Raw genomic sequence first — 27520 nt, 5'->3', positions numbered from 1 at the left:
GTAATAGTTGAATTCTGCGGTTCTGTCTGAATTCTTAATCAGTTCTTTCCTTTAAATGAATTGAAACTTTCATGAGAAAATGCTGCATAAATTATCCTTAAACAGAAGAACTATCCTAAAATCCTGTGAAAAAGATGTTGGTGAAGTTCAGTCTGTTTAAACTTCTATATATTACTGTGAAGTAAGAATTTGCAGCTGGTTTTTGCATTGTTGTGACTTTACAAATACGTTGCTGGTGGCCAAAAGATTTTTAGGCAAATACATTGAAGAACATCAAGATTATGTTCTTCAAAAAGGTGATRGTCTTTCATCACTCATGAGTTCCACTAAAGTGTCGTCATTGTCTGGTATTTGTATTACACAAATGGTGTTCAGCCTTATTTCACATAGAAATTCTCATTATTTTGGAAAATGAGGATGAAAATGCCTTTTCTTTTTAAAGGACATTTACTGTGGCAGCAGCATCTTATGATCATCTGACTGAAAATCTTTCAGTCTTCAGATTTATGAGGCAGGAGAACAAAGAAGTAGAAGAACTGGTATTAGCAGTGCAAACACCTTTTAAAGTCATTTCAAAAGTAAACCAAGCATGAACATCATAATTTTTTACTTACTTTCTAATAGTTTTAAATGTATAGAACATTGTCATTATTTTACATTAAAAGGTATAAATTATGGCATTTGTTCAGATTTTGTACTCAAATCCCATGTTTTTTGATAAAACTGTTTAAATGAATGTCCTTAAAAAGAGAAGATGATTAACCTGAAAAAGTTGTAAGAGCTTGTCTTATAAATGGATGAGATCTTGAGGGTCCTCCACACCTCCATAAATTAAACAGGAGAATTTTGTATGCTGATTTCTCTCCTGCACAGCTAATTGGATTGCATTTGAGAGAACTGGAAGCTTATGGGATGCTGGGATTTTAGAAGGTGTAGCTGTAGATAGAAAATGTGATACATCATTAAGATAAAGCCCTCACAAGCCTCTCTATAAAACAGTTTATTACTTCCATGAAAACCAACATTAGTCTTATTCAGACTGATGAAAATATTGATGTGTTTGGATGAAAAAAAGGAACAGTACTGATCCCCAAAGCACCCCTCTTTGCTGATTTGGTCATTAGATGCTTTTCCTGCCGCCTTTCACATGAATGGGTTGTTCAGGGTTTCTCAGAAACCAATTATTCACCTGGATGGTTCATCTTGGTCAGACGTCCACWGACAAATAGAACAACCTAATGCAGTAGGCTCTTCAAAGAGTAGGATTTATTTTTATAAAAGCAATCTCTTTCAGCAATGCATTAAAACAATTTTCTGGTGTTCCTAATGCAAGGTTTTGATTGAAAAACGTAGTGCTTAAAAACCATAAGTATGTGACCATATGTTATAAACATCCCAGTAATTGTTTTTTCAAACATGCAGCCATATAAAGTAGAGGAAATGGATGAGGAAGAAATATGTACCAAACCTTTTAGGCTGTTTGGTACTAAATACCTAATTGGAGTTGGAATTTTTCAATGCTGCTTTTTCTCTATGAGATATTGGCGGAACATATTGTACCYTCCATTTCCAGTTTCTCCTCTTCATGTTTTACAGGGACATTTACAGACTAACCAGGGAGGTTTTTGTATGTTTTCAATTTTTTTTCTAAAACTCATCCATTTCTATGAAAGGGTAGTAAAAAGTTATTAAAAAAGTAAACTAACAATGATTTTCTTAGATTCCTTTTTGCAGAGATCTGTGATTTGGCACTGGAAAGACAAAGAAAGCAATAGAAATTAGAGTAAACCAAGACTCAGTGATTTTGAGAAACATGAGGGAGACAGTGTGCTTCACTAGATAAAATGATGGAAGAAGTTGCTCACCTGTCGAGATGCTGCTCAAATCTGTCGGAACTGAAACATCCACACCTCCAGCCCTGGGGACAGCTCTGGGTCCCTCAGGRCAGGAGGGACATTGAGGGGCTGGAGCGTGTCCAGGGCAGGGAACGGAGCTGGGGAAGGGTCTGRAGCCCCAGGAGCGGCTGAGGRWGCTGGGAAAGGGGCTSAGCCTGGAGCAAAGGAGGCTCCGGGGGGACCTTGTGGCTCTGCACAACTCCCTGACAGGAGGGGGCAGCCGGGGGGGTCGGGCTCTGCTCCAGGGAACAGGGACAGGAGGAGAGGGAACGGCCTCAGGMTGGGCTGGGGAGGGGCAGGGGGGACATTGGGGAAAATTCCTTCATGGAAAGGGCTGATCCAACCCTGGCACAGCTGCCCAGGGCAGGGGTGGAGTCCCCATCCCTGGAGGGATTCAAATGCTGTGTGGATGTGGCACYTGGGGACATGGGTCAGTGAGTGGCCTGGGCAGTGCTGGGGGAATGGTGGGACTCCATCTTGGAAGGCTATTCCAAACTTAACAGTTCTGTAATTCTATTAAATGTTAAAATGAGACCATTTCCTACCTCTGCAGAGCCACATTTATTCCAAGTTGAATCCATGTTACTGAAGCAAGTTAATCTCAGCAGTTTACAATTTTTCTTCTCGAAGAGGTCTTCTCCCACTGAGCAGCATTTCAGTGTCTTGCTGAGGGCAAYTCTCCCACTGATGGCTGCTGTTAATATTACCTATAATGTTACACAACTGCTGCTGATTGGCAKTGTGGGTGGCCAGGAGACTGCATGATGGGATGAAGGAAAGGAGAATATTTTAAAGGGAATGAGTCAACCATATTAAAAGACAGTCTTGGTCTGAAGTGAATAAGAAAAATGTTTGGAGAAGAAAAATTATTAATATAGACAGAAATTCAAAATCAAAAGTGGGTTTTGAAAAAGGATTGGCTCCTTTCTGCTGTTCCTATGAAGTATCACATGGAGCAAAATAAGCCACTTACCGCAAACTGATTTCCTCATCACCTGGCCTGAGAACAGCATTAAAGAAATGTAKAAGGGAGAATTTGCATTTTGTTTATCCCTGTTGATGTGAGTGAATTCTTGTTCTCTGTGGAATGTCTTTCTGAAAATCTTCTCAGAAAATGTAAAAATGTATTTAGRAGAAATAGATATTTATATTAGTCTCTTGTTACAAATTTTTACTGAATTGTATAGAGATGCCCTAATCGTTTTCACAGGTGTAATTGAAAATATAAATTTCTAATTCCCTTCCATGTAATCAGCTATTTCTCTTAATTTTCTCATTTCTTTGTTGATTTGTAATGAAGTGAATTAAAGGAATATATTGCATATTTCATATGCTAAATCAGCTTTTACAAACAGGAATTCTCCCACAGAATTAGTTTATTATAGATAATCTGGAATTTGGGCCAAAAGTAGCAATTCTGGAGAAGCTCTGAGTTAGAGGCAGAGAGCTGGGGGTGTTCAGCCTGGGGAAGAGCAGGCTGTGGGGAGACAAACCTCTAATACATTGCCATTGTTTAATCCTCCTGTATTTGTTATCCCCAGCACTTTTGGGAGATGTCTGAGTGCCTTCACTCCTCTGACACAAAGTTGAGACACGTAAGATACCTTTTTTTTTTTTTTTTTTTTTTAATTGCCCTTCAGATATGTTACTGGAATGTGGTGGAGCTCTTCCAGAGCTGCTCTTGTTCATATTCAGGCTGGAGCCCGAGCGGGGTGAGCTGAGGCCCGCCACTGAATACATGACATGTTCTCCAAAGACAGTGTGTTCTGATGCATTTTTTTTGTTGCCATCAAGCTGGTACGGTGTGTACAGAGCCTGTTCCACTTCAGCATTTGTGTGTGTGCTAACCCAAACCCTTGACCTCAAAGATAATGCTGGCTAATAACAAAAACCAGCCGTCCTGTTCTAGAGAAAATAAGATGTATTGTAACATTTCAGGTTCAATTTGTTTTATTCACTGCAATAGGACTCATTATCTGAAGTATATCTGTTCTCCCCAGATAAACTGAGGAGAAAATGGATGTTCCATTTCCCAAAGGCAGGTCTTTCATCTGCTCACCAGCAGATAATTTGTGGCACTSACAGAGAAATCGGATGCTTACTCARTWCAKCCAAAAAAAGTTATCTGAACAAATAATGACAAGTTTTCCCATTCCAACACTAATGTTCTAGATTTTGATAAATGAAATCAATAGCAAGTCATGTTACAWTCCCATGGGAAAAAGCGTCATGGGATTTTTCTGATACATAAAATTATTTTTCTGCAATAAATTAGCCATCTTACCATGTGGGAGATTGTTAATTTGTTCAAAAACTTAGTGAAAATTATGGGTAAGCAGTCATAATCACAAACAGGATTTTGGTGAGGAAAAGYTGAGGGACCCTGGGATTGGTGTACAATATACCCAGGTGCTTTGCTGTCTTTCAGCAGTAATCTCTCATCTTGTCRTTTTGTCCCTGTCTGTCACTGCCGTGCTTTATAAACCAGGCTACACAAAATTAACTTCGGTCCCAGAATAGACAAGACTTCRTAAGTATTTCAGGACATTTTATTTAGTTGGATAATGCAGTTTTTATGTATTTCTATCAAGAGCATTTTGCTTCAACATTTGAGAAAATACCATCTGTTGCTTGTAGTTCGTTTTGGAGCAAGTGCCTGTATACATAGACTTCTACAACTATTTTCTGTGAGTTTTGTGTTTTCCACATCTCAGTTAAAGGTCCRTTTTTTGACATTCAGGCTGTAATTGCTTTGTGCTTTCAGAACATTCAACAGAGCAATGGTCAGCAACTTCTGTATTTATCAGAACTGATGCAGTGTTTTTGCGTCCAAATGTCCTTGAAAAATACAGTGGAATGTAGTGAAAAGAGATTTAATCTAAAAGTTACCCCATTTATTTGGTTTGTTTGCTATCAGCTCTCAGAAGGCTGTTTCTCATCTCCTAACAATTTCCGTTTTATTCAGCTTGAGAGAGCAGTTCTTGAAATTTGTTCACGGAGGTTTTTCGGGCCCAGGTTAATAATAAATTACTGACAGTGACTAGTTTTAAAGAGTTGGTAAGGTAAGAGGAAAACAAAACCATTTTCTTTTATTTTCTAGTATTTTAAAAGAACTTATCTCCCTTATACTACAAACCRCTTCAAAGCTAAATAACATGATATTTCTGATAGGCTTCACATATCTTTGTTAATCTATTCCCATTAATTTTCAAAATATTGAACACCACTGAAAATATTAATATAGTATGTGTGCTGAGTGGTGTTATAAAGAATTACTTCTTTAACTGTGCTGCTGTCATKTAATGCATCATAAGAAATAAAATTATTTTCTGTGATTTATCCTCAGCTCTGGTCTAAAGTGATGGCTGTGAAGCAGTATATTCCTGCTCACAGCAGTCTGGGAATCTCTTGCCATAGCTCTTTGTCAAGTGTCTCCTGTCTGGGACATGACATTTTTTATCATTCACTGCTGCTGTTTAATACTGAACCATCATAAAAACTTTTCACTGTCACCTTGTATATGAACTGCAACARGTTAAATCAACCTTTTTTGTAATAACTGTTTTTAAACATGCCTAATATTGTCATGAGGCWGTCAAGAGGGGTTTTTTTTCTGTTTTGTGGTGACTCTATTATTATGTTATCCATCTCAGTTTCCCTTTGCAGTGATTTTTAGTGTTTGAGCAGAACAGGAGCCTTGCACTGCAGAAGCAGGGGCAGGATGAGGACTCAGCAGTAACATCGTTCCATTGCCTCCTTGGCATTCCCCAAATTGTAATGATGGGTATGTCTCTGCAAAGCCCTTCTGACTTTCTTATGCCTCTGAGAGAAATTTCAATGGCAATTTTCAACCCACGGGCAGGAATGCAGAATCTTTTGGYTGCTGGGTAGAGAGAAGCACTGGCTTTTCCCACTGACATCCTGTGCACCATCAGGACCGGAAAGTCTTCTGCTTGGATAGTATGGAAATTATAGAAACTCCATGGAGTTGTGGTTTCTGTTGAGGACTTGGATTACACAGTCTTGTGTGTGAAGTTTTTTCTCTTAGATAGGGTCAAAATGATTCAGAGTGGCACTTTGAGTAGGAGACAACAGTTCCAAGATACTGATGGTTTTGTTCTGTCCTAGCAGAGGTGCTGAACCACAGGATTTGCTCAGTGAGGAGCCAGGGAAGAACTCATGAATTCAGTTTCATGAAGCTGACGTCTTTACTCAGGGATCAGTTTAGTATATGTTCAGTTTGATACCTTCTCAATTAAGATTGCTTAGACACTGAAGGTGGATCTGCAAAATCATAGAATTGTGGGATCATTTGCTTTGGAAAACCCTCTCAATGAGGGCTCCAACCATTCCCCTGCACGGCCAAGGCCACCACTGACCCATGTCCCAAGTGCCACATCCACAGGGCTTTTAAGCCCCTCCAGGGATGGGGACTCCACCACTGCCCTGGACAGCTGTGCCAGGGCTGGATCAGCCCTTTCCATGAAGGGATTTTCCCCAATGTCCCCCCAGAGCCTCCTTTGCTCCAGGCTGAGCCCCTTTCCCAGCTCCCTCAGCCGCTCCTGGGGCTCCAGACCCTTCCCCAGCTCCRTTCCCTGCCCTGGACACGCTCCAGCCCCTCAATGTCCCTCCTGTCCTGAGGGGCCCAGAGCTGTCCCCAGGATTGGACTAATCTGCAACACTGAGTGATTTTCTCAAATGACAGCAGGTGGTTCATAGGAAAGAAGCTGATAGATGTAAATGTACTTCTGCACAGAGTGTTACTGTTGTTACTGCTAAGCAAGTTATCAAGGATGAATGTTTGATAATATAGACACAGATCATACTGGGGTGATATGAACTGGTGGATAAATCATATTCCTGTAACTCTGGTGTATTGTATGTAGTAAAGTTTGGGAGGTGTGAAGGAAAAATGTGAAGAAAATTGTGTGGTTYTTTTCTGACCATTTGCAAGACGTAATGTTTTGCCATCTTATTCTTCTTCATAATAAAAATAAGAATTTCAGTACTTCAGATAATGTCRCGTAGGATAAAAATGATAAGAATCCATTCCAAAGAAGCATTAAATGTATGATAAGGATGCTTAGCGCTGGAGTTAACTAGAAACTAAAACACAAAAATGAATGCCTGTGTAGCAACTGTATCTTCCTACAAAATGGTTAAATTTCTTCTGTTTTGTATTACCACTTACTTGCTTCAAAGAGAGTCATCAGAAATCATCCTTAAGATATACTTTAAGGTCTACAGATTTATTAGGTACTATTTACATTGCTATTAAGATTACTGTTATGTTTAATGCATAAATTGGAAACTTCATCTTATGTAAAACCTGCTCTGCTGACAAGAGCCTACCTTTTTTACAAGAGAGTGCAGAGACAAAACAAGGAGGAATGGCTTCATGCTGCCAGAGGACAGCTGGGATGCTGCCAGATGGGATATTGGGAAGGAATTGCTGTCTGGGAGGGTGGGGAGGCCCTGGCACAGGGTGCCCAGAGCAGCTGTGGCTGCCCCTGGATCCCTGGCAGTGTCCAAGGCCAGGCTGGACATTGGGGCTGGGAGMAGCCTGGGACAGTGGGAGGTGTCCCTGCCCATGGCAGAGGGGTTGGAATGAGGTGGTCTCTAAGGTCTCTTCCCACCCAMGCCATCCAGTGATGGCTGTCATTCCATGATAGGTATCAAGGTTTCAGTTCTTGCAGCACTGATTGCTGTGTAACTTCTCCAAACAGTTCTGTTGGTGACGTTTTGCAGCTAAGCTGAATGTGTAGGATTGGAATCAGAAATTTTTCATTTGAAGAATGTCTTTAAAGTCCTTAAACCCTCCTCAAGGTAGATTGGTTCTGTTAATTAAAGTCTGTATCATGATGATCTATTTACCTTTGTATGGTGGAGTTGGGGTTGCGTATGGGACTTGTCCTTTCCTGTTCTACCAGTCAAGCTAAACAAAATCTTCCCATACCTTTAGGGAATACTACTTAGTTTTAAGGAGAAGTACAGAAATCTTCATTTCCTTTCAACAGCAAGAAAACCTCATTAGTATTTTTAAACATAGTATGACAAAATACGAATTCATAGTTTCAATTTTCTTAGTAGGAATGTTGTCATCTTCCTAGCAGCAGTTGCTTCCCAAGTTTTGTGGAATCTTAGATACTGTTTGGGTTCAGTTTTACTAAATAATATTTGTATTTTKTTGTCACTGTTGTGTGTGGTTTGGAAGTCGTGTCTGGGGAGTGTTTGAGTTCCCAGTTGGTAACTGTCAGGTATTTTGGGCATTGTGGTAGATCTCCGTATGCTGGAGCTTTGTGGTGGGCTTAGACATACCTCTGAAACTTGATCCTGAGTAGATGTCTTCCAGAGTAATTTATTTTTTCTAAGCTAGTTGGGGTGAAAATTTATTTGATTTATTCATGGGGAGGCTTGGACCAACCTGGACCAGTGGAAGATCCAGACCAAACCATTTTGAGATTCTGTGATTCTGGGAATTGTAAAATCCTCAGTAAGCAGGTACAATGGACAAAGGGCTATAAGAGTGAAACATCATCAAGAATCAGTAAAACACTGAGGGAATTTGAGCTATTTTAGAGTAAGTTTTGATTGATTCTGGAGCCTGACTTTGAGGGAGATAGAGGATGAGTTAAAATGCTTCAAAGTGAAGTGGTTTAGGACTGGAATTTTAAAGACAGGAAAGGCATGGATGGAAGAAGAGATGAAGGTGAAGGTGACGAGGAGATGCGCTGTGGATTAGCTGTCGGTCAGCTGGGTAATAAAAATGGTTKGGTGAAGTCATGTAAGAAGTAGCAGGGAACCATCTTCAGCTTCCCTGGGATATATTCATGTGGCTTGGTATTTTCTGGGCCAGTGGCAAGTCCAGCAGACAGGGTTTTGGACCATGAAARCAGTTGGGCTTGCTAGCTTGGCAGGTGTCCTGTGGTGTGTTTTCCCTCGGAGCAGACTGCCCTGAGCCTTTTGCTCTRGGGCAGCACACACAGCATGGCATTTCCTCCAGTGCAGCCCTGTCGTGGGCTGTGGTGGGTGTTGGCATTGGGATACGGGCTGGAAATGCCGTSTTCCTCATGGGAAATGCATTCCTGSATGGGCTGGCTCGGCGTGGCTGGAAGTCTGCCCTTTCAGCTTGCCAGTTACTTGGCAAGGCAGAGGAGGAGTGTCAGGATGGACGGTTTGTTTAGCAAAGTGTCTGGCAACAAACTTTGCACTGGTGTGACAGCTCTGCTTTCCTTTCTAAGCAGTGATCAGAGATGCCAGGGTTAATTTTTGAGGTTATAATCACTGTAGGCCCTGCATTTTTTCACTTAATACCTACTTAACCAAAAGTTGTCTGAGTTTGACATAGAACAGCCAAAGAGTATTGCCAGTAAAAGAGATGAAGATAAGATTCTGGTCACCAGAGGCTTGGCTTTGAAGTTCCTTTGCTCACTGAGGATAAGAACAGCTTTCTTGTGAGCTTCCTTCATTCCCCTCCATTCTTCTACTCCTTTGGCAGAACGAGTTTATTTTGTTGAAGGTTTTATTTTCTGCTGAAAGTGCAGGAAATTCAGACAGCTCTCTTGGAAGMTCCCCAAAGCTAATACAAACAAGATACATATGCTTCTCTTAAACTAACTAAAAATAAAGTAAATTATTTGAAAATATTTAACTATAGATATTCCTCTATAAAGACAAAATGGAAATTCACATCGTTATTGTTGTGGATGTTGATCTATTGTGTTATCAAGGTGAAATTCCCTGGAGTATCACTGGTCTATTCCTCACAAAAGATTGAGGAGTACCGCCCTGAAATCTGCAATAGCTGCATTACAGACGGAAGAAGTAACTACTGAGTGTCCAAAACYATAATTTATTGAAATATTCTTTAGCATGTACAAAGCCAGATCAAAAAAAAAAACGAAGTGATGTAAAGTGTACCGAAACTGTCTGTTCAGCTATACTTTTTGAGCTTCAGCTTATGGATCTGGAACCATTTACCAAATTTTTCCTGCTGGTTTCTCCCTGGTAAAAAGAATGGCAGGACTTGTCTGTTTGAGATTAATTCGACATTCTTAGTCCTTTTGATATCTGTTAATTGTGCAGGGTATGTATCCTTTTTTTTTCCCTTACTGACAAAGCTGCCTTTATAGTCATATCTGCGTCATGAAGGAAGTAGTTGTTTGTGACTATAATTTTTTATGATYTATGTTCGCAAATTGTWGAATCTCACTGAAAATATTACAGTYRAAGAGCTATAGTGAGTCATCATGGACAGGGGCTCAGAATGGAGAACAGCCATAATTACRGCTGCCTGTGCAACCTCCATCCTCACCTTTTCTCTGTCTATTCCTACATCCTTATGATGCCTTCAGCCTCAGCTCTGAAGAGGATGGGTGGTCCCTCAGTGCAGATACAGCAACACAGATATGGTGCAGCCCTCCCTGATAGTCCAGTGCTTAAAGAGGCTCCAGGAGAGCTGGACAGGGACTGGGGACAAGGGCTGCAGGGACAGGACACAGGGAATGGCTTGGCAGTGCCAGAGGGCAGGGATGGATGGGATRTTGGGAAGGAATTGCTGKCTGGGAGGGTGGGGAGGCCCTGGCACAGGGTGCCCAGAGCAGCTGTGGCTGCCCCTGGATCCCTGGCAGTGTCCAAGGCCAGGCTGGACATTGGGGCTGGGAGCAGCCTGGGACAGTGGAAGGTGTCCCTGCTCATGACAGGGGGTGTCACTGGATGAGCTTTAAGGTGTCTTCCCGTCCCAACCATCCTGGGATTCTTTGAGTTGCAAAGAGAGGCAAAGAGAGCAGATGTCCTTAAGGGGTCACTCAGAAGTAGCAGGGAGAGTGATGAGTCTGTGTTGATTTTTCTTCTGTGAGTTGTGGAGCTCCTGGGAAGGATACTCTTACAGCATGTCCAGCTGTTTTAAGTAGATCTTCACAGCTTTTGCACATTGTGTGCACTCCTGACTGAGCCAGAAGGGGACCAGCACTGTTGGTCAGAGTGAGCTAAAGCCACCAAGCTTTGGTACAAAGTGACTTGCACTTTTGAAAATTCAATTGTCAAAGTGTTTTATTACTGGCAGCAAGTTCCCACTCACTAAAAGCCGTTGATTGTCATAAGCAGTTAAGTTCAGAATTGTGTTTGGACATTTTTTTTTTTTTGTCAGCTTTCATTTCCATCAAGAATTTCTTTTGCAATTACATGTGACATTTCCACTTTATTTCTTCAGGTTTCTTTGAATTAAGGCTTCAGCACAGTGTGCCTTTTCCTGTTGTTTTCTTTTACCCTATTTGCTTGTGCAGTTGTAGTGTACTCCCTTACCAATCCCTGCTCAGGTTTTGCTTTTTTTAGTTAGATAAGCTTTTTCCTGCTTACTGTGCTAACTGTATAATTAGCAGTTATTAACTGAAAGTGTCATTTGGCTGGAAAATTGCTATGATGTGAATGCACAGTGAGAAATGGGGCTTTTTTTAGTAGGCACTAGTGACCTGGGTGTCTGTACCCGTTGTCTTGTCGTGCTTAATATCATTCATATGGATCTTGCCACAAAAGAAAAGTTGCTCTGTTAGACCTCCAATTTGTAAAAAAGTCAAAAAGTAGACATCTTTAGGCTTACAATTATTCATTGCTTTGGATTGGGGTTTACTGTACATCCAGATAAAAGGGGGAAAACCAAATTGTTCAATTTAAGTGAATTCCATCTTGCAATAAATACATARTCATATCTATAATACATAGTCTGAACTGGGTAATTGTCTCACGGACATGATAGGAGACTTAAATTTATTCACCTAGTACTCCTCAGAATCATGGAATAGAATCCCTGAAGGTTTGGATTGGAAGGGACCTTAGAGCTCATCCCATCCCACCCCCTGCCATGGKCAGGGACACCTTCCACTGTCCCAGGCTGCTCCCAGCCCCAATGTCCAGCCTGGCCTTGGACACTGCCAGGGATCCAGGGGCAGCCACAGCTGCTCTGGGCACCCTGTGCCAGCTGTAGCTGAGTGTGCAGCATATCTTCCTGGGTTAATGGCCAAAAGTACCAAATATCATTAGGAAATCTATCACCATCTGTGCTGTGCAATAGCTGGGGTACCACTTGGAAAAGGGACAGTGCTTAACTTCCAGCCTGGACCCAGGAGTGAGGGCCAAAAGATGGGCCAGGGTAATCAAGGGGCTAATCTCATCATGGAAAGCTCAAGTCCACCATTGCTTATTGATGCCATTTCATAGCATCAGAAGTCACCAAAATTCTGATTTTCAACCAGCTATTATTTTCCATATAAACTAACTTCGGAAGAAGGAAAACAGAAAGCTGAATAATTTAGTCTCTGTTTATATTAGACAGTACAAACCACAAGGGATGGTTATGCAACATTAAACTGAATTACACAAGGACATGCCTCTCTTYATCTCTGTAGAACTGGTAACATTTAGAGGCTGGAGATTTGCATTCATTCATAATAGAACTTCTCAAATAATTTTTTTATCTTCATAATAATTAAAATAAATTTCATGTCAAATTGAATTAAAAGGATGAGCACTCAGAATGTTCCATTGTGGGAACCAGAAGATGGGGACCATAAATAAAACAGCTTTTTGGTAATACTGAGTTTTTGCATCCTCTGCTGAGAGTGATTTGTTTTTTGATGGGTAAATATGTCTGAGGAACYGAACTGTGAGCACATGCCTGGGGTTTGATGGTTAGGCTGCTTGACTTCTCGTGATATTTAAAAGCCATATAATTTTCAAGTGGTTTTATATATCAGGATGTAAGGATTGAATTCTGTGAAAGTCTTTGCCCAGGAGGATACCATGCTAATTATTAATTGTATTGCAGTAAGGAAAGCAACAGTATTCCAGGATGGTCAGATCAAGGAACATCCAGCTCTGCCCATCGTTTGTCTTGGCTTTGAACTTTAGTGTGTTCCTTGGTAGTGTTTACCAAACTCAATTGTTTTTCCCCAGATAATATTCTCATTCATCGTGTTTGCCTCCGCATCCTCTCAGCTTATTTCCATTCTCTTTTCTCTGGCATAATTACTTGTTTTTTCCTTTTAACAAAAGATTACCCAGACCTGTACCTGGCTCTCCTTTAGCTGTTGCTGCCTGTTTTATTCCTTGTGCATCCAGAACATGACCAAACATCTGTCTTTTTGCCTTAAAAGTTGGAATCTTTGCAAAAAAAACACATTTAATTTCTCTCCTGAGAAAGAACATGAGGTGACTACCTAGAATTACCCACAGTAAGAGGAGTGCTGTACCTACATTCCCATTGCCATTTCAGGCATGATTTCAGTCTCACAGAGTTGGTACCAAAGTTTTATCTTCCACCTTTCTTTTTAATGATGGTTATAATTATTTCTATGGGACTAAACAAAAAAAAAATAGGTGGGGGAGGACTGGTATGCATCCGTGTTAACAGAGGCATTATCTGAGCCTGGTTTTGTAAAAGAATACTGCAATAATTTTAAATGTGAGTTTTACACTGAATTTGTCAATTGTAAGCAACAGGAAATTTTTAACTCCTTTCATTTAAGTGTACTGTTCAATAGACTGAAACATGTCTACGTTTCACAAATCAATATCTGACTTTTCATATACAGCTAATCCAGTGAGAAAAAAATAGTCTTACAAAGCTGCTGAGAATGGTGTGTTAGTCCTTGCCTTGGCCACACACATTCAGCATTTCAGCTGTGTTCAGCTGCTCTGAAAGCAATACACAGGGTGATAAACTGGAACAACAATATGTTTTTGTAACTTTATTTGTACCTGTGTTGATACCATGTCTGGATGCAAAGGGGCTGTAGCTTGATACTGATGATACAGAGCAACAAAACCACATGGCATTTTATCAGCATTTCTTCACTATCTCATCCAAATGCTGTCCTTGGATCTATGTTTGCTTTTTCCTTTGTTTTGAAAACTTTTAAACCTGTAGAAATAATTCAATCTCGAATTGCAGGAGCAGACAGTTCTGCTGATAATGTATGTGCAATACAGGGATTCAGTGCCACTTCTCTCTCTTTTATGGAGATGGTTCTTCTTATAAATTCTTTTTTGTGTAGTCAGTTGTGATTAAAAAATCTTCACTGTATCTCCTGCTTTTCTTCMTGGGTGTTCCAGATTTTTCACCTGGAATGTGGTAGCTGAAATAAAGATGGTTAATTCTGTCCATCATCTCTTTTAAATGTTGAATCTAATTACTGCGCAATAACCTCTGAGTCTTTTCATTGTTTGAAGCTGACCTCTAGAAGAGTCTCCAGCCCATTGGAAGACGAKTAGCAATGTCTCTCTTTCAATTAGCTGCATGCCTGGGGTTTAAGGCAAAGACCTTTCATTAAAAAGCATTTAGTTTTTGAAAAGTAGTTGTGTACTTCGTTACCTTTCTGGTAACTGGATAGATCTCATTTGATTTTGAATCATAATGTTTCTGTCAAAGTCATGTAGTCTGTATTTTAGRATAGTGTCTTGGTCATCCTGCTGCATTGTGGGGAGAATTATGCCAATGATCAGAGCTTTTAAAAATGCACCACAAAATGCATATTCTGAAGTAAATCTGAGTTGATAAGTAAGCACCACTCCCCAGGTGGCTTTAATAGGTCTGAATTTTTCTTCAGATTGCAGCTGAAGCAGTTACTTCTATTTTTGTCTAATGTTTTCCATTATATATCCTTCACAGCACCTACCTGGTATGCTGTTTCATAGCACAATAACTAGGTAACTACAGACAGAAAAACCACCTGTGTTTTGTAAAGATTATTTCTGCCATAGAAGAATGTGATCCCATTGACAGTAATCAGCTTTATAAGGTTTCTTCCTTCACTGTTAGCTACACTACAATGCTAATTTAGGTGGCAAAGTCATTGAAAAATAGRAGATACATTCAGAAAACAATCGGAACATTCAGAAAACAATCTGTGGCTGCCCCTGGATCCCTGGCAGTGTCTGAGGCTGGGGTGCATACTGTGGTTTGGAGCAGCCTGGGATGGTGGAAGGTGTCCCTGCCCATGGCAGGGGGTGGAATGAGATGGGTTTTAAGGTCCCTTCCAACCTAAACCRTTCTGGMATTCTGTRGTCTACACTTGTAGGAAGRAATACACTTTGCTTTGCATTGAAAGCAGCCAGAGCAAAGTGATAGCAAAGAATTTTGCTCTTTATGAGTCTAAACAGGATAATGAAAATTCCTGTGTTCTCTTCTGCCTTGGTGAGAGCATACATATGCCACACCACAATTCCTACAGTGCTACTTAATAGTAGAAAATGACTGTGTGCAGTTTGAATGACAGCCCAACAAAATGCTGTTGTAAGTATTGCCTTGTTATGAAGWATTTAAGTACCTTGTGATAACTCAGAAAAATGAACTTTGTAGGCAATGGGCGAAAGGAAATGTCAGTGGTTTCATTGTACACACCCAGCAGAAAAACTCAAGTTGGTTTAGTATGGTTCACATTCTTGCCAGAGCTGTGAAGTCTGACAGTCCAATGTGTGATGTGATGGAGAGAATCTAAATGATACAAGCAAGGTAGAATTGCCTTTTTTTTTTACCCTATTCCAAGGTAGGACAGACAGCTTTCCAGTCTGAATAACCAGTAAGGAGATATCCTCATGTAGAGTTCGAGGAGGGAAATCCTCGACAGCTGGCAGGACTTCATAATCCAGCTTGTTCAGCTTAAGAAGTTCGAGTTTCAGAATCATCGGGAATGACTTGTCAAATGCACTGGCAAAATAAAAAGCTCTACAAGTTTATCTTCATGTGAAGGTTTAGTGCACTACAAAAGGAGATTCATTTTTTCATTTATTACAAGTGTTCTTCAATGGCAAGAAAATAATTTTAAATAATAGTCAGAGGGGAAAAATCTGGTAACACTTGCGGGTGTTTAAGGTGCAGTGGTATTGGATCCARTCAGTTTTCCTTCTCCTCCCTTTGCTTTTCCCTTTCACCGGCTTTTTTTTATTTCTCTGATATTTTTTCTCTCTTTCATCTATCCTTCCTTCCTGTGTAGGGGTTCAACAGAAAATGTAATCAATTAATGATATGCTGAAGTGCTTTTACTTAGAATAGGAAGAATTGAAAAGACTATGTTCACTTAACCCCTAGTGAATTTGGCTGATTACAGTATGGTAATACTTTATGTCRTGGCTCCTATTGGGAGATGCAAGCTATGGAGGCTGAGTACTAGTATGATGCATTTCAATTAGAATTTTAGTGATTACTGGAGAAAACAGATTCCTTTCCAGACACAGGGTTGCCAGGCTGATTCACCATAGAGGCATTAATGAGCTAATAGTTTTATTAGTAATAATTACCTTTGCTGCCTTTATTACTCAGTATTTTACAATGGAAAAGGGCACACTGACATCTTACTGCTTTCTTAAAGGCACAAGACCTRAATGTGATTGAGGAAGTGATCCGAATGATGCTGGAGATCATCAACTCCTGCCTGGCCAACTCCCTCCATCACAACCCCAACCTGGTGTATGCACTGCTCTACAAGCGGGATCTGTTCGAGCAGTTTCGRACTCACCCCTCCTTCCAGGACATCATGCAAAATATAGACCTGGTGAGTGACACGTGACTTCAAGGGTGGTTACACGTGGTTATGTGAACTCTTTTTACTCCTGAGAGGTGGAAAATATTCATCACCTCTTACCAGTTTGGTTTAAAATGTTAGCTTTTTCTTGCCTGTTTTCTGGGCCTGCAYTGTGATGATTTCTGGACAACATGGAAACACAGAGTGGTTAAAGATCATTTAGTTCCAACTCTCTAATTTCTTTAACAACCGTTTCCCACATCTTTAACTCAGAAGAATCAAGGGGATTTTGAAATGTGTCTGGTAAGGAATTCCCAAGCTGTGGCACATGTTTCACCCACGAAGAGAGGACAGTGTTAACTTCTCTTGACTGCCCCTTGTTAGAAACCTGCTTTTCAGGGGAACAAAAGCTAAATTTCATCACCAAACAATCCTTTCTCTTTTCTCTTACACCTATCACCAGCCTATTAATGATTACAGGAAATTATTTTWAAATAACTAAAGAGCAGGCATTCAGCTGCCTTATTCACTGGCTGTATCTAAATGTGTGTTGTTTTCACCTGCCAAGTGTTCTCTTCACAGCAACCTTCCCCTTGTGTAAGGAAACATTTTAGAAGAAACAGAAGAAAATTGCTGTGGATGAGAAGCTGTTACCAGTGTAACTCTCCATGGAGTATGACTTTGGGAAACTGTTGTTAATCATTTCTGCATCTCATGGTAGTTTTAATGTTCATATGGAGAGCCTGAGCTTCTGCTAGAAAAATTTTAAGCATTACAAATGTTTCTCTGTCTTCTAGTCAATATTTGCCAAGCTGACCTATAGTTGAAGCCATACTATGATTGCTGGATGCAAAATACTRGAAGAGAGGGCTGAGCAGGGTGCTAATTCCCTGGATTCAGTGAATAACACATTAATGTGTCTAATGATCTGCAGAGTTTCTGTTTTGATTTGCTTTTAATAGGAGATTGACAGGTATCTGATTGTTCATAAAGAAAAGTAACTTTAAATGTTGAACTGAAATCTTGCTCTGGAAGAAATCCTGCTCTGAAAGAAATTCCTTCCTCTTTTGTTTTCACTTCACATTTTCTGGTCATGCAAGAGTTTGGGGAGTGGAGGACTTGAAGCTCAAAACTCTCCAAACTTTCAGCAGCTGCAGACTACAGGCAACATGTTTAGAACAAGATGTCTTCAAGTTGTGTAAAGAGGATGTGGTGCACTGAAGAAAACAGTTGTCTATGCTCCTGATTGAGATAGGGACCTTCTTTGGTTACTTGTCCACATCCARGATAACTGGTGGTGGCCAGATCATTCTGCTTGCAGTCCTATGTCTCCCACAGACAGCAGCACGTCCTTTCCTTTGCAACACTTAAATGTAGATTTTCCTCAACAATTTAAACAATTCCTCCCCAAAACTATTTAATATTGGGTTACAGCATAATGCCATTTACATTCAGAAACTATTTAAAGCTTTCCAAGGGAGCATGTTGAATTTTTAAATAGCTCCTTTGTTACAGAAGCGAGGATGTCAAAAAAAGAATTTTTAAATTTTTTTTTAAATGTACCTGTCACCATCTGGCAAGTGGTAAGAGCTGTCAGGCTTGTAGATCTGAATAAAAGATGAGATTCATCTGACTCCTCATCTACCCTGTCACGTCCTGCACTTCATACACAGTATTGGCAGCACCATACAGAACCAGTCTTTGTCTTGTGTGCTGCAGCCAGAATATTCTGACTGGTCTTGCTGTCCCTTGAAACTGTGACAAATCATGTTAGTTTTACTRTACACATTGCAGGGTGCTGCTCTGGGAACTCTGTGGGCAGGATCTGAAAAGAACCAAAATGAGTTTCTGTCTCCAAGAAGGCTTTTCTCTGCAGTAGTGGAGCTTGGGAGCTCCATCCTCACAGCTGTATGGGACACTGCGGATGTCTGAAATGTAGCTGTGCTCTAAAAGGAGTCAGAAAAAAAATCTTAACAAATTTGGCTCAATGACTTTTCTAAACTGTATGTTGCTGGGAGGATGTACTCATAGGGAGGATCTCCCTATTCTTGACGTATATATTTGTTTTAGCATCCATCCCAGCCTGCTTTCATACAGACTCCTGTGAGCTGGCCAGGCTTTTYGTGTGACCAAGGCTGGTTATTCAGAAGAGGATGGATCCACCAGCTTCCTGTGTACTGGGGAGCTGTGTTGGGTTTTAGGCTGTTGTGATGAATGGGATTTTGTGGCCCAAATTGTGTAAATTGTAGATGAAAATGGTAAACGTTGCAACTTTTGGTAATGGAAGAGTGGGTAAGAAAAATTACCTTTCTGAAGCTTCCCAAATATGTCTGCAGGGGCTCTGCTACATCCTGACTCCCTCTATTGGTACTTTCTCTGATCATAAAAAGCAAAGTAAGTTTAGATTATCTGCACCAATACTGCAGTAGAACCATGAGTAATTTTTGACAATGGCATCCAGTGACARGACAAGGGACAGTGGCTTCCCAGTGCCAGAGGGCAGGGTTAGAKGAGATATTGAGAAAGAATTATTGKCTATGAGGATGTTGAGKCCCTGGCACARGTTTCACAGAGCAGCTGTGGCTGCCCCTGGATCCCTGAAGTTTTGAGGCCAGGTTGGGTGGGGCTTGGARCATCTTGGGGTAGTGGAGAGTGCATTGAGATTACACTAGATGGCCTTTAAAAGTCCCTTCCAACCAAACCCTTCCAATCCCAAGTTCTATGATTCCAATCTGATTCCAATCATCAGATGGCTCTAGAGATTCATGTGAGCACAAGGTGCCTTCACTCTGACGTCCCTCTGCTCCAGCAAATTCTGCCCACCAATTGAAAGATTTCCCCGACCATCAACTCTAGTCCAGGTTTGTATTTCATACAGAAATACAAACAGTGTGATAATGTTTCACACTGCAGAAATCACACCAAAATACAGTTTGTAAAGTCTGTAATGAGTTTTGGACACCAGAACAGTTGCCAGTTTGCCTTGTCAAGAATGTATAAAATAGATTTGACATATAAAGACTTAAATGCTTATTATTTTTACTCTGTTGTACATAATGTACCCATCAAMCAAGAGGAAGCATGGAAGAGGTGAAAAGGCTAAAAATTTGATGAAGAATTAATTGGAGAATGTACTGGGGATGTAATAATGAGTAGCTGATGGTGCAAATAGAAAAAGGCATCTGCTGCAGTTTAGTGTGTACATACAAGCAGAGAAAAAAACAGAGGTGTCCTCTGAGGCTACTCACGCTGGTGACAGCCTAGCTTGACTACTCCCCCAGCACTGCTCAAYTGGCACCATGAAATTCCAGGTAGAAATAAGAGCTATAGAAAACAGAATTTCTGAAGGTGCAGATTTGCCAAATGAAGGCTGAAGTGATGTGGTATTTTTGAAATAAAATGCTGCTGTGAAGGGAAATGGAATAATCTCTTTCACATACTTATGGGTTTTCAGGTCATAAGGAAGGACTTTTCCAAGGCTRGTAATAATGAAGCTCTGTGGTAGGTTTTCAGGGACTTCAGCACTGGAGACCTCTGGGTAGCAGGCGTTTGGCAGCATGGCACTGATGCAGAGGACAGACCAGCACAGGTTTGTAGGCACAGGTAGATATGGGGATGCCTCTGCAGCCCCACCAGAGCTCAGACCAGAGCAGGAATTGCCCAGGCTACCTGCAGTACAGACCTGGCCACAGTAACCCTAGTCTCAGGATTTGGACCATTCAGTTTACTCTGGAGATAGCATATAATCTGTGTGTGCTTCATCGAGGCAAAAAAAGGTGAATGTGTAAGGGCCATCAGTATCGACCACTTTTTATTAAAAACGACTTATTCGCCTCTGTGTTTTTAAAATAATCAAAAAATCACCATTGCCAGCTGATTGGGAACATATGGGAGCCATTAATGTTGTACAGAAGAAACTGAAATCAAAATACCTTCTGTTTCCTATTACTTTACTTTTCATTTTAAAAAGCCATTTTAGTAGGAGATAGTGCATTTTGTTTAGCTAATTCTTCTTCTGGATGGTGAACAAAGAGAACACTATGGTTCCTCTTCTGGCCCTGTGCAGAAATATTTCAGCTGGGAGCTGTCTGTATGTCTCCACTTCAGAGGTGGTCTGTAATTTGGTYAGCAGCCTCAGATATGTCAGGAATTTGGTGGAGACACTTGTCGTTCCTAAAGATGCGTTTGGTTCATGGCCATGGTGAGAASTCCTTGGCTTCACTGCTCTCCTCTTTCCAACGAGAGAGCAACTGATACCAGGTGGTGGAACAGGCCTAACTAGGAGCTGCTAGAATTTTATTTGCAAAATAGTCTGATAGACATCAGGAGGTAGGCAACAATGGCTTAGTGATGCAAAGGACATGATTGATGCAATTTCCTACWAGGAATCTAATTCTCCAAAGGCATTTCCCTGCTAGGTTTTAAAATGAGCTAAGTTGGCTTCGCTCTGGCACCGCAACCCCTATTGTAAGACCTGCAGGACTTAAGAAGTAAGTTTTTTATGTCTTTTCTTAAAACTTCCTTAGAAGACCTCGATCCTGCCAATTACCAGAGCCTACCTAAATACTCTGAGGATTTGGTGGGTTTGAGTTGGGGTTTTTTTGGTTGTTTGCCTGGGGGGGCGAGTCTTTTTTCCTGTTGTTTTTTTTTCTCCCCACTMCTACACCCTAGGAGTGGAGAGAAATACCTGGAAGAGCTGATGTGTCCTTGAACACACTCCTTATTTCGAGGTAATTCTCCAAAATACAGTACTTGAAGTTTGCTGATTAACCTCTTGTGTTTCTCCTGCTATTGAATCACCTGAAGCTGTTTCACCCTTTCTTAAATCAGCAAGGGTAACTTTTGCCTCCTGTTTGCTCCAGATATGATTATTGGATACCAAAGGTAGCTGTGATTTATGTTTCCCTACAGAAACTACTTAGCTGAAGTGCTGATCCTGTGGTATTTTACAATGAGAGGTTTTCTTCTTTTCTYCTCCATTCAGTTTGCCATCAATACACCATATCACTCTCCCAGTGATGAACATGGCTGGAAATAAAATACTMCAACCTTTTCTTTCAATCACTTTCCGAGACAAACAAAACTGACAAAAACAGATTAAAAATGTTTTCATTTTATGCCAAGTGATTTTTTCTTCTGTCTTGCACAGCTGACCTTTGCAGTTGCAGGCAGAGGAGGCAGCAACGTGTTGTACTGTTATTTTTAGCTGGAGGAGAAGGAGAGGAGCTGTCATGTTCATTAGGCAGTAGCACTGCCTGGGCTGCCACAGGCCTCACGGCACTTCAGCATCTGCTGACAGAATCCAAGTGGACAAAACATCTTGCCCTTGATAGTTCTGCTGTTTGCATGCTGTAAAGGGAAATATTTTGTTCCTTCAGCCTTGCAGCCCAAGTGAAAACAATAGTTGGGTGAAATAACGGACACTGTGGTTGTTCCCTCACAATCTCAAAAATAATCTCCAAAACCTAAAATATTGCCTTTAAATGAAAAATGTTTCTAAATTATTCTAATCTTGTAGCACTTTTGATCTCTGGCAATGCCTTGTCAGTTTACTGTTTAGAAAACAAAAGGAGAAAGTATGAGTTTCTCATGGAAAATTGATCTCTAGGAAGAAATTCTTCACTGCGGGGGTGGTGAGGCTCTGGCACAGGTTTCCCAGAGCAGCTGTGGCTGCCCCATCCCTGGAAGTGTCTCAGGCCAGGCTGGATGGAGCTTGGTTAGTGGAAGGTGTCCCTCCCCATGGCAGGGGGTGGCACTGGATGGTGGCACCTCAAGGTCCCTTCCCAACCAAACCATCCCATCAGTCTGTGATTAAAATCAGTTTTGGAAATCACTATAGARAACAATTTTTGCTTAGAGATTTTGATGGTATTTTAATACAACCTCTGGCAATGCCTGAGATGGAGGTGGCCAAGCCAGGTCCCCTGTGCCTGTCACACYACATGTCTGGGTACCTAGTGCAGCCAGGATTAGGCTCTGCACAGATCAAGGCTCCCCATACACYATTTATCTGGACAGGGATCAGGTATTTCTGATGAGGGGTTGTCTAATCCTGGATTAGATGTGCTTTTTAATCTGTGTTAGTATGGAAGCCAGACTGGAGAGACAGCTCTTCAGAATGGTTATATTCCTTCATGGAGAGAGGCCTTCCAGTGCTCAGCATGACTAAAAAAAGAATAATCCACAGAAACTTGTGGTGTTTCTCCTTACTCTTCTTCTTAAGCAGTCTTTAGTCTTTGCAGTTTTTTTCTATTTTCTTAGATCAGTTGCCCAAGTAATTAATGAGAAAATTAATTTTCAGAGTATCAGGAATACACCCTCTCTCAGCCTTGTTTATTTGCCCTAAGATCTGGGCTTTTTCTATTCATACAGTTGTATGCTTAGTTGGTTTTAAAATGTGTACTAAAACCTGAAACTCATTTAATACTACTCACCCAGTTTATTTTTTCTGGTTCATTTTACTTTCAATTGGACAAGGAGTTGAAATCAGTTAATTTTCATTTTTAATTTAAATTCAGCTCTGTTACTTAAGTGTAGAAGATAATTAAAAGTCTTTCAAAGGAAAATGCTACTCTTCCTTAATATGATGTTGAGCTCTTATGTTTTTATATTTACCTAGATTAGTAGGAGAAGTGTTAGACCCTCTGCTACAGAGGTTGGAGCTTGGGCATGAAGCATGTAATGTTGGATGCTTTTTKGTTTTATTCCTGATCTGGAGCCAAAAAGCAAGTGCCTTTTTTAGGGTCTCCTCTGTATAATTTTCTTTTTTCTTTTCGCTTTTCTGTTTTCTTACTTCACTGAGTACCTGTCTCATTGGGGTGTTGTGCTTTCAGGGCCCAAAAGAGAAGTACTCCACTTACACTGTTTGAAGTAGTAAGGCAAATAACACCTAGAGATAAGTATCATTATTAAAGTAGATATTTTTAATTTTAGTCATCAACTACATATCAAAAATAGCCTTTCAGAGTTCTCTAAAATGCTGACATAGCCTGAAAATACTGAAAGCCTGTCTTGCTTTTGTTCTTTTGAAATACAACCCAAAGAAGATTAGTACCTTTACCACAAAAACATAAGTCTTTTAAAAACATGTTAAGATTGAAGGGTTTGACTTCCCAAAATAGGAAACATCAGAATTCAGGGAGTATCTGTGAGCTTCATTCATTTTTTTTTTTTTTTGCGTTTGCATTATGGTAGTATTTTATCCTTTTGATTAAAAGCTAAATACTAAGTTTTGCATTTGTTGTGGTTTAGCAGAACTTGAGCTAACGAGGCAGTATCACTGGCATGGATTCTCTGCAGGAGTCTGCCCTGGGCAAGGATGGGTTTCACCAGTGATTACTGACAACAGAGGAGTGTTGAAATGCAGGAAGATGTTTTTTCTTTCAAAGTTTGTGGGCAACTTGCTTGTTCCTCTGTGAGCTCTGTATCCTCCACCAGCAATTTGTCCCAAGCTCTGTGCCAAAACCATGTCAGCCTCACTCCAAGGTCCTCACGCTCTTTGCACAAGCTGTTTCTTGCTGTTTTACTCTGTTGTTTCTGGTCCCTCCCTCCAGCTCCTTTGCTTATGAACTCAGCACATCTTCCTAGTCCTGTTTTTTTTTAAGGATCAGAGATCACAGTGCCTCACCAGGTCCTTATCTCTGAGAATGTGAAAGCCTACCTGCAGCATCTGCCAGAGGCAGTGAAATTCTCCCTTTCTACTCAGGAATGGAGATAATTGTAGAGACAGCACAGAAGATTAAACCCGAATTTTCTCTTGACTGATTTCCATACTTCTATTGTTAGAAACAAAACAAAACAGGAAAAAACACCAAATCAAACAGCAAAATCCCATAACAACCTCAAAAAGCAACTTCCAGCAACTTCAGTCTGCTTCTATCTCATTCACTTGCTGCAGGAGTTTCTAGAGATGCCAGCAAGTCTTTCAGCTCAAAACAAGGGCTGGGCTTTCGGCAGGGGGAGTCACAAACAGGAACAACAAATTTGAATCTCACAGTAATCAAGCCATCAGCTGTCTTTGTTTTATGAACAGCAGCTGAGCTGGGAGGCATAATTAGGGTAATGGTTTCTGGCTCCAGCTGTGTCTCACTATAGAACAAAGAGAGCTCAGCAGAGATTTTGTAGTATAATACACTTTTCCCCCCTTCTACTTGGGAGAATTAACGAAGATTACTCGATGGACTGAGACTATTGAGACTTGGATTCAGATCCAAGCGAACATCAGTATTTTTCCACAGAGAGTGTGTCCAAAGCTCTCAGGATTTGCAGAACCTACCATCAGGATTGTGCATGCTTCCAGCTCAGGGATACCAGGTGCTCTGGTGTAGACAGGCTCTACCAAGTGCTTCTTGTGATACTTCCAAAGGACTCTAAGTAGGTGTTGAAATTTTTCCCCCGAACTTTTTTGTATTGTTTCAAGTCCTGGGTTTCCTGCATGACTGAGGAGTTTCCCTGGGATAARGGATGGAGTTTGAAAAGTGTGTTCTTTTTCTACGAAAGGAGCTRTAGAAATGGAGGTTTTCTGATAGCCCACATGGAGAACTGCCAGTGGGATGTCTGCTTCTGGTGTGACCTACTGAGCTTGGAGAGGGATAAAAGTTAAAGCCTGACCTAACTGAGTTCTAGCTAACAAGGACCAGCTGGGTCACAGAAAAGGGGGTGGGGAGGGAAATACGGGAAAATTGGCTTGGCTTCACCAGGAGGATGTCTGTGTCTTGAGAGGGAATGTGCAGGTCCTTGGGCCTAGAATCCAGGATGGGAAATGTGTGTGGGGCACTTGGGGTGGTTAATCTGGGTAGAAGAGTAGCTTTGTGGACCTTCTTCTCGCCATCAATTTGCTGTGGTTTTGAGTGCTACACAACTCTGAGGAAATCATGTAGTCTCTCATACTGTCATCTTCTCTCATATTCTCATACTTAATAGTTGCCTTAAAGCCTTTTGTCCAGAAGTCAGCGAAAGCTTAATGATTTTACGTTAATGCTTCACAATCAAAATAAATTTCTAGCTCAGATTATAGAAAGACTGGAAGAACTGAAAAGCCTGACGGCAGAACTGACAGAAATATAGGCATATGTCAGTGCACAGTATTTGAAAATGTAAATTTATTAATTCAGCTATGCGTGTTATATTGTAAAATCATTTAGCTGTTAAAAAGTGACTGCAGGAGGATACTGAGAGTTGTGCTAASTTGACATTAACCAAGTCTCCCTGGCTGTGACACAGGCAATAATGTGATTATTTTTTAAGAAGTGCTGATACAACAGTGCCAAAAAAGAAGATGACAGCTTTGTGTATAAATTGATCCAAAGATCTCTTCTCTTTATTTATGTGCTGTGATGTTTCATTCCAGGTGATCAGCTTTTTCAGCTCCCGACTAGAGCAAGCTGGAGCTGAGCTGTCAGTGGAGCGAGTTCTGGAAATCATCAAACAAGGAGCTGTTGCTTTGCCCAAAGACAGGCTAAGAGTAAGTGCTCAAGACCTCATCACTTAAAGTGTATACTGTTCCAATCAATTACACATATATGTCCTTTGTAACATCAAAAAATCATATCTCCTATCAGTAGTGACTGATAAGTGATTACACTCTCGATTGCCATATGTGTATGTTTTCATTTAAATTCCTGATTTCTGCTAAGTGTTTGGGTGAGTTTTTGTGATTAGTTATTAAATTGAACGTGTGCAGGAAKTAAAATTTGCTGAAGCTAAGGTTTTCTTCATCGTATCTTGAAGATGCAGGCTCCTCTCTCTGTCGTTTAGTTATGCTGTAACCAAACATTGATAATTCTCTTGTTTTTTAATTTCTTGTTCTGTCTCTAGTGTTCTGCACCTCTGTCTGGGTCTATGTTAAATGCCATAAAGATAAATTTTGGGGGCTTTGGTTAAGAATTACCTAACCTAGTGAAAATCAGTTCAGGACCTCTAAGACAGGTCAGCATGATGATGAGCTTTCTGCATAATCCTGAGAGTCCTCTCCATTCCTTTCTGAGAACCTCTCAAATCTCTTGGGGGATTTACCAACTTGACAGGTTTTGTGAGGCTAAAATCCATTAATGGCTGTGCAATGTTTAAATACTGCAATAAAGAAATCTGTGTAAGTGGGTAAGTAAGCAAATGGGAGCTGTGTGTGTTTCTGAAACATGATGAATCTTTTCTCTGTTATGCCAGGTGTATTTCAAATACTGTCTGTTTTCTGCAGAACTATTTTTGTTCCTACTCTGTGATAAGAGAGTGAGAGCACCATTTCTTTTGTGGTAACTTTAGTAAAATATCCTCTGATAAGGCACACTGAGTCCATACAGCCACTGGTGACAGCTGGTAATTTATTTATGCGCTGGTAATTTTAAAACACCCAGTGGGAATTTTCTAGCTGGCTGCATATACTAATGTCTTTCCTGCAGTTCCCTGTGTCCCTGAGATGGCACATCTTTAGTCACTCAGACTGAATTACTTTGGGAGAGGTTGGTCTAGTGTCCAAGTCCTGAGCTGCAGTACAGGAATAGCCTGAGTGACACCAGAGGAGTTGTTGGATCCAAATCCAGCCCTTCAGGTTGTCCTTTCCACACGGTGATGCTGTGAATACAGAGGAACGCTGGAACTTTGGCTGTTTCTATGACAACTTATTCTTGTGTGCAGATAATTAAAAGCTCTTACATTGGGGCTACAGTGATTCCTTCCTGGCACAGAGCCATCACCAAATAAATTCACTGTTTAGAAAAACATGGACCTTTTTTCAGTTACTGTGTGTGCCACAGCAACTGACATGTCAGGCCACAATTTACAGAACTGCTGTTCCTGGAGTGAAATCCCACCAAGTTTAAATTTTCTGCATTAATGATCTATAGTATTTAAAATTATATATTTATATTGCCACTTAAAGCAACAAACCAGCAGTTTTTAGTGTGTGCCAAGCTCTGGAAGTCCTCACCAAGCAGTCAAGTACTTCCAGTTTTAATGATGCTTGGTGTTGCTTGGAGCACTTCCCTTTCCTCAGGAGCACTTGAGTTTGAGGACAGACTTACCAAGTGAATACAGCCAGCCTGGCACATGAATTTTGTATGCTGCCCACTTATACCTACTGGGTTTTGTGGAGGTTTTCTTTCCTTTTTTTTT

The 27520-nt window shown here is 40.7% G+C and overlaps 1 protein-coding gene across 6 annotated transcripts in view; it reads left to right on the top strand.

Annotated features, from left to right (window-relative positions):
• Positions 1 to 27520, top strand: part of DYM (dymeclin) — a 208459-nt gene that overhangs the window by 149752 nt on the left and 31187 nt on the right. For 4 of the 6 annotated variants that reach the window (XM_057378440.1, XM_057378438.1, XM_057378436.1 and 1 more), the window contains 3 exons: positions 3437 to 3490; positions 16259 to 16441; positions 25761 to 25874. In XM_057378440.1, coding sequence (XP_057234423.1) covers positions 3437 to 3490; positions 16259 to 16441; positions 25761 to 25874 — 351 coding nt within the window. The remainder of the gene's footprint in view (positions 1 to 3436; positions 3491 to 16258; positions 16442 to 25760; positions 25875 to 27520) is intronic. The other 2 variants (XM_057378441.1, XM_057378439.1) reach the window with 1 other exon arrangement.

The sequence above is a fragment of the Malurus melanocephalus genome, unplaced genomic scaffold, assembly GCF_030028575.1.
Source record: "Malurus melanocephalus ecotype Western Australia unplaced genomic scaffold, MMel_1.1 scaffold_359, whole genome shotgun sequence".
NCBI classification, from domain to species: Eukaryota; Metazoa; Chordata; class Aves; order Passeriformes; family Maluridae; genus Malurus; species Malurus melanocephalus.
Note: the sequence above shows the minus strand (reverse complement) of the source record. Positions and strands in the feature narration are given on the sequence as shown.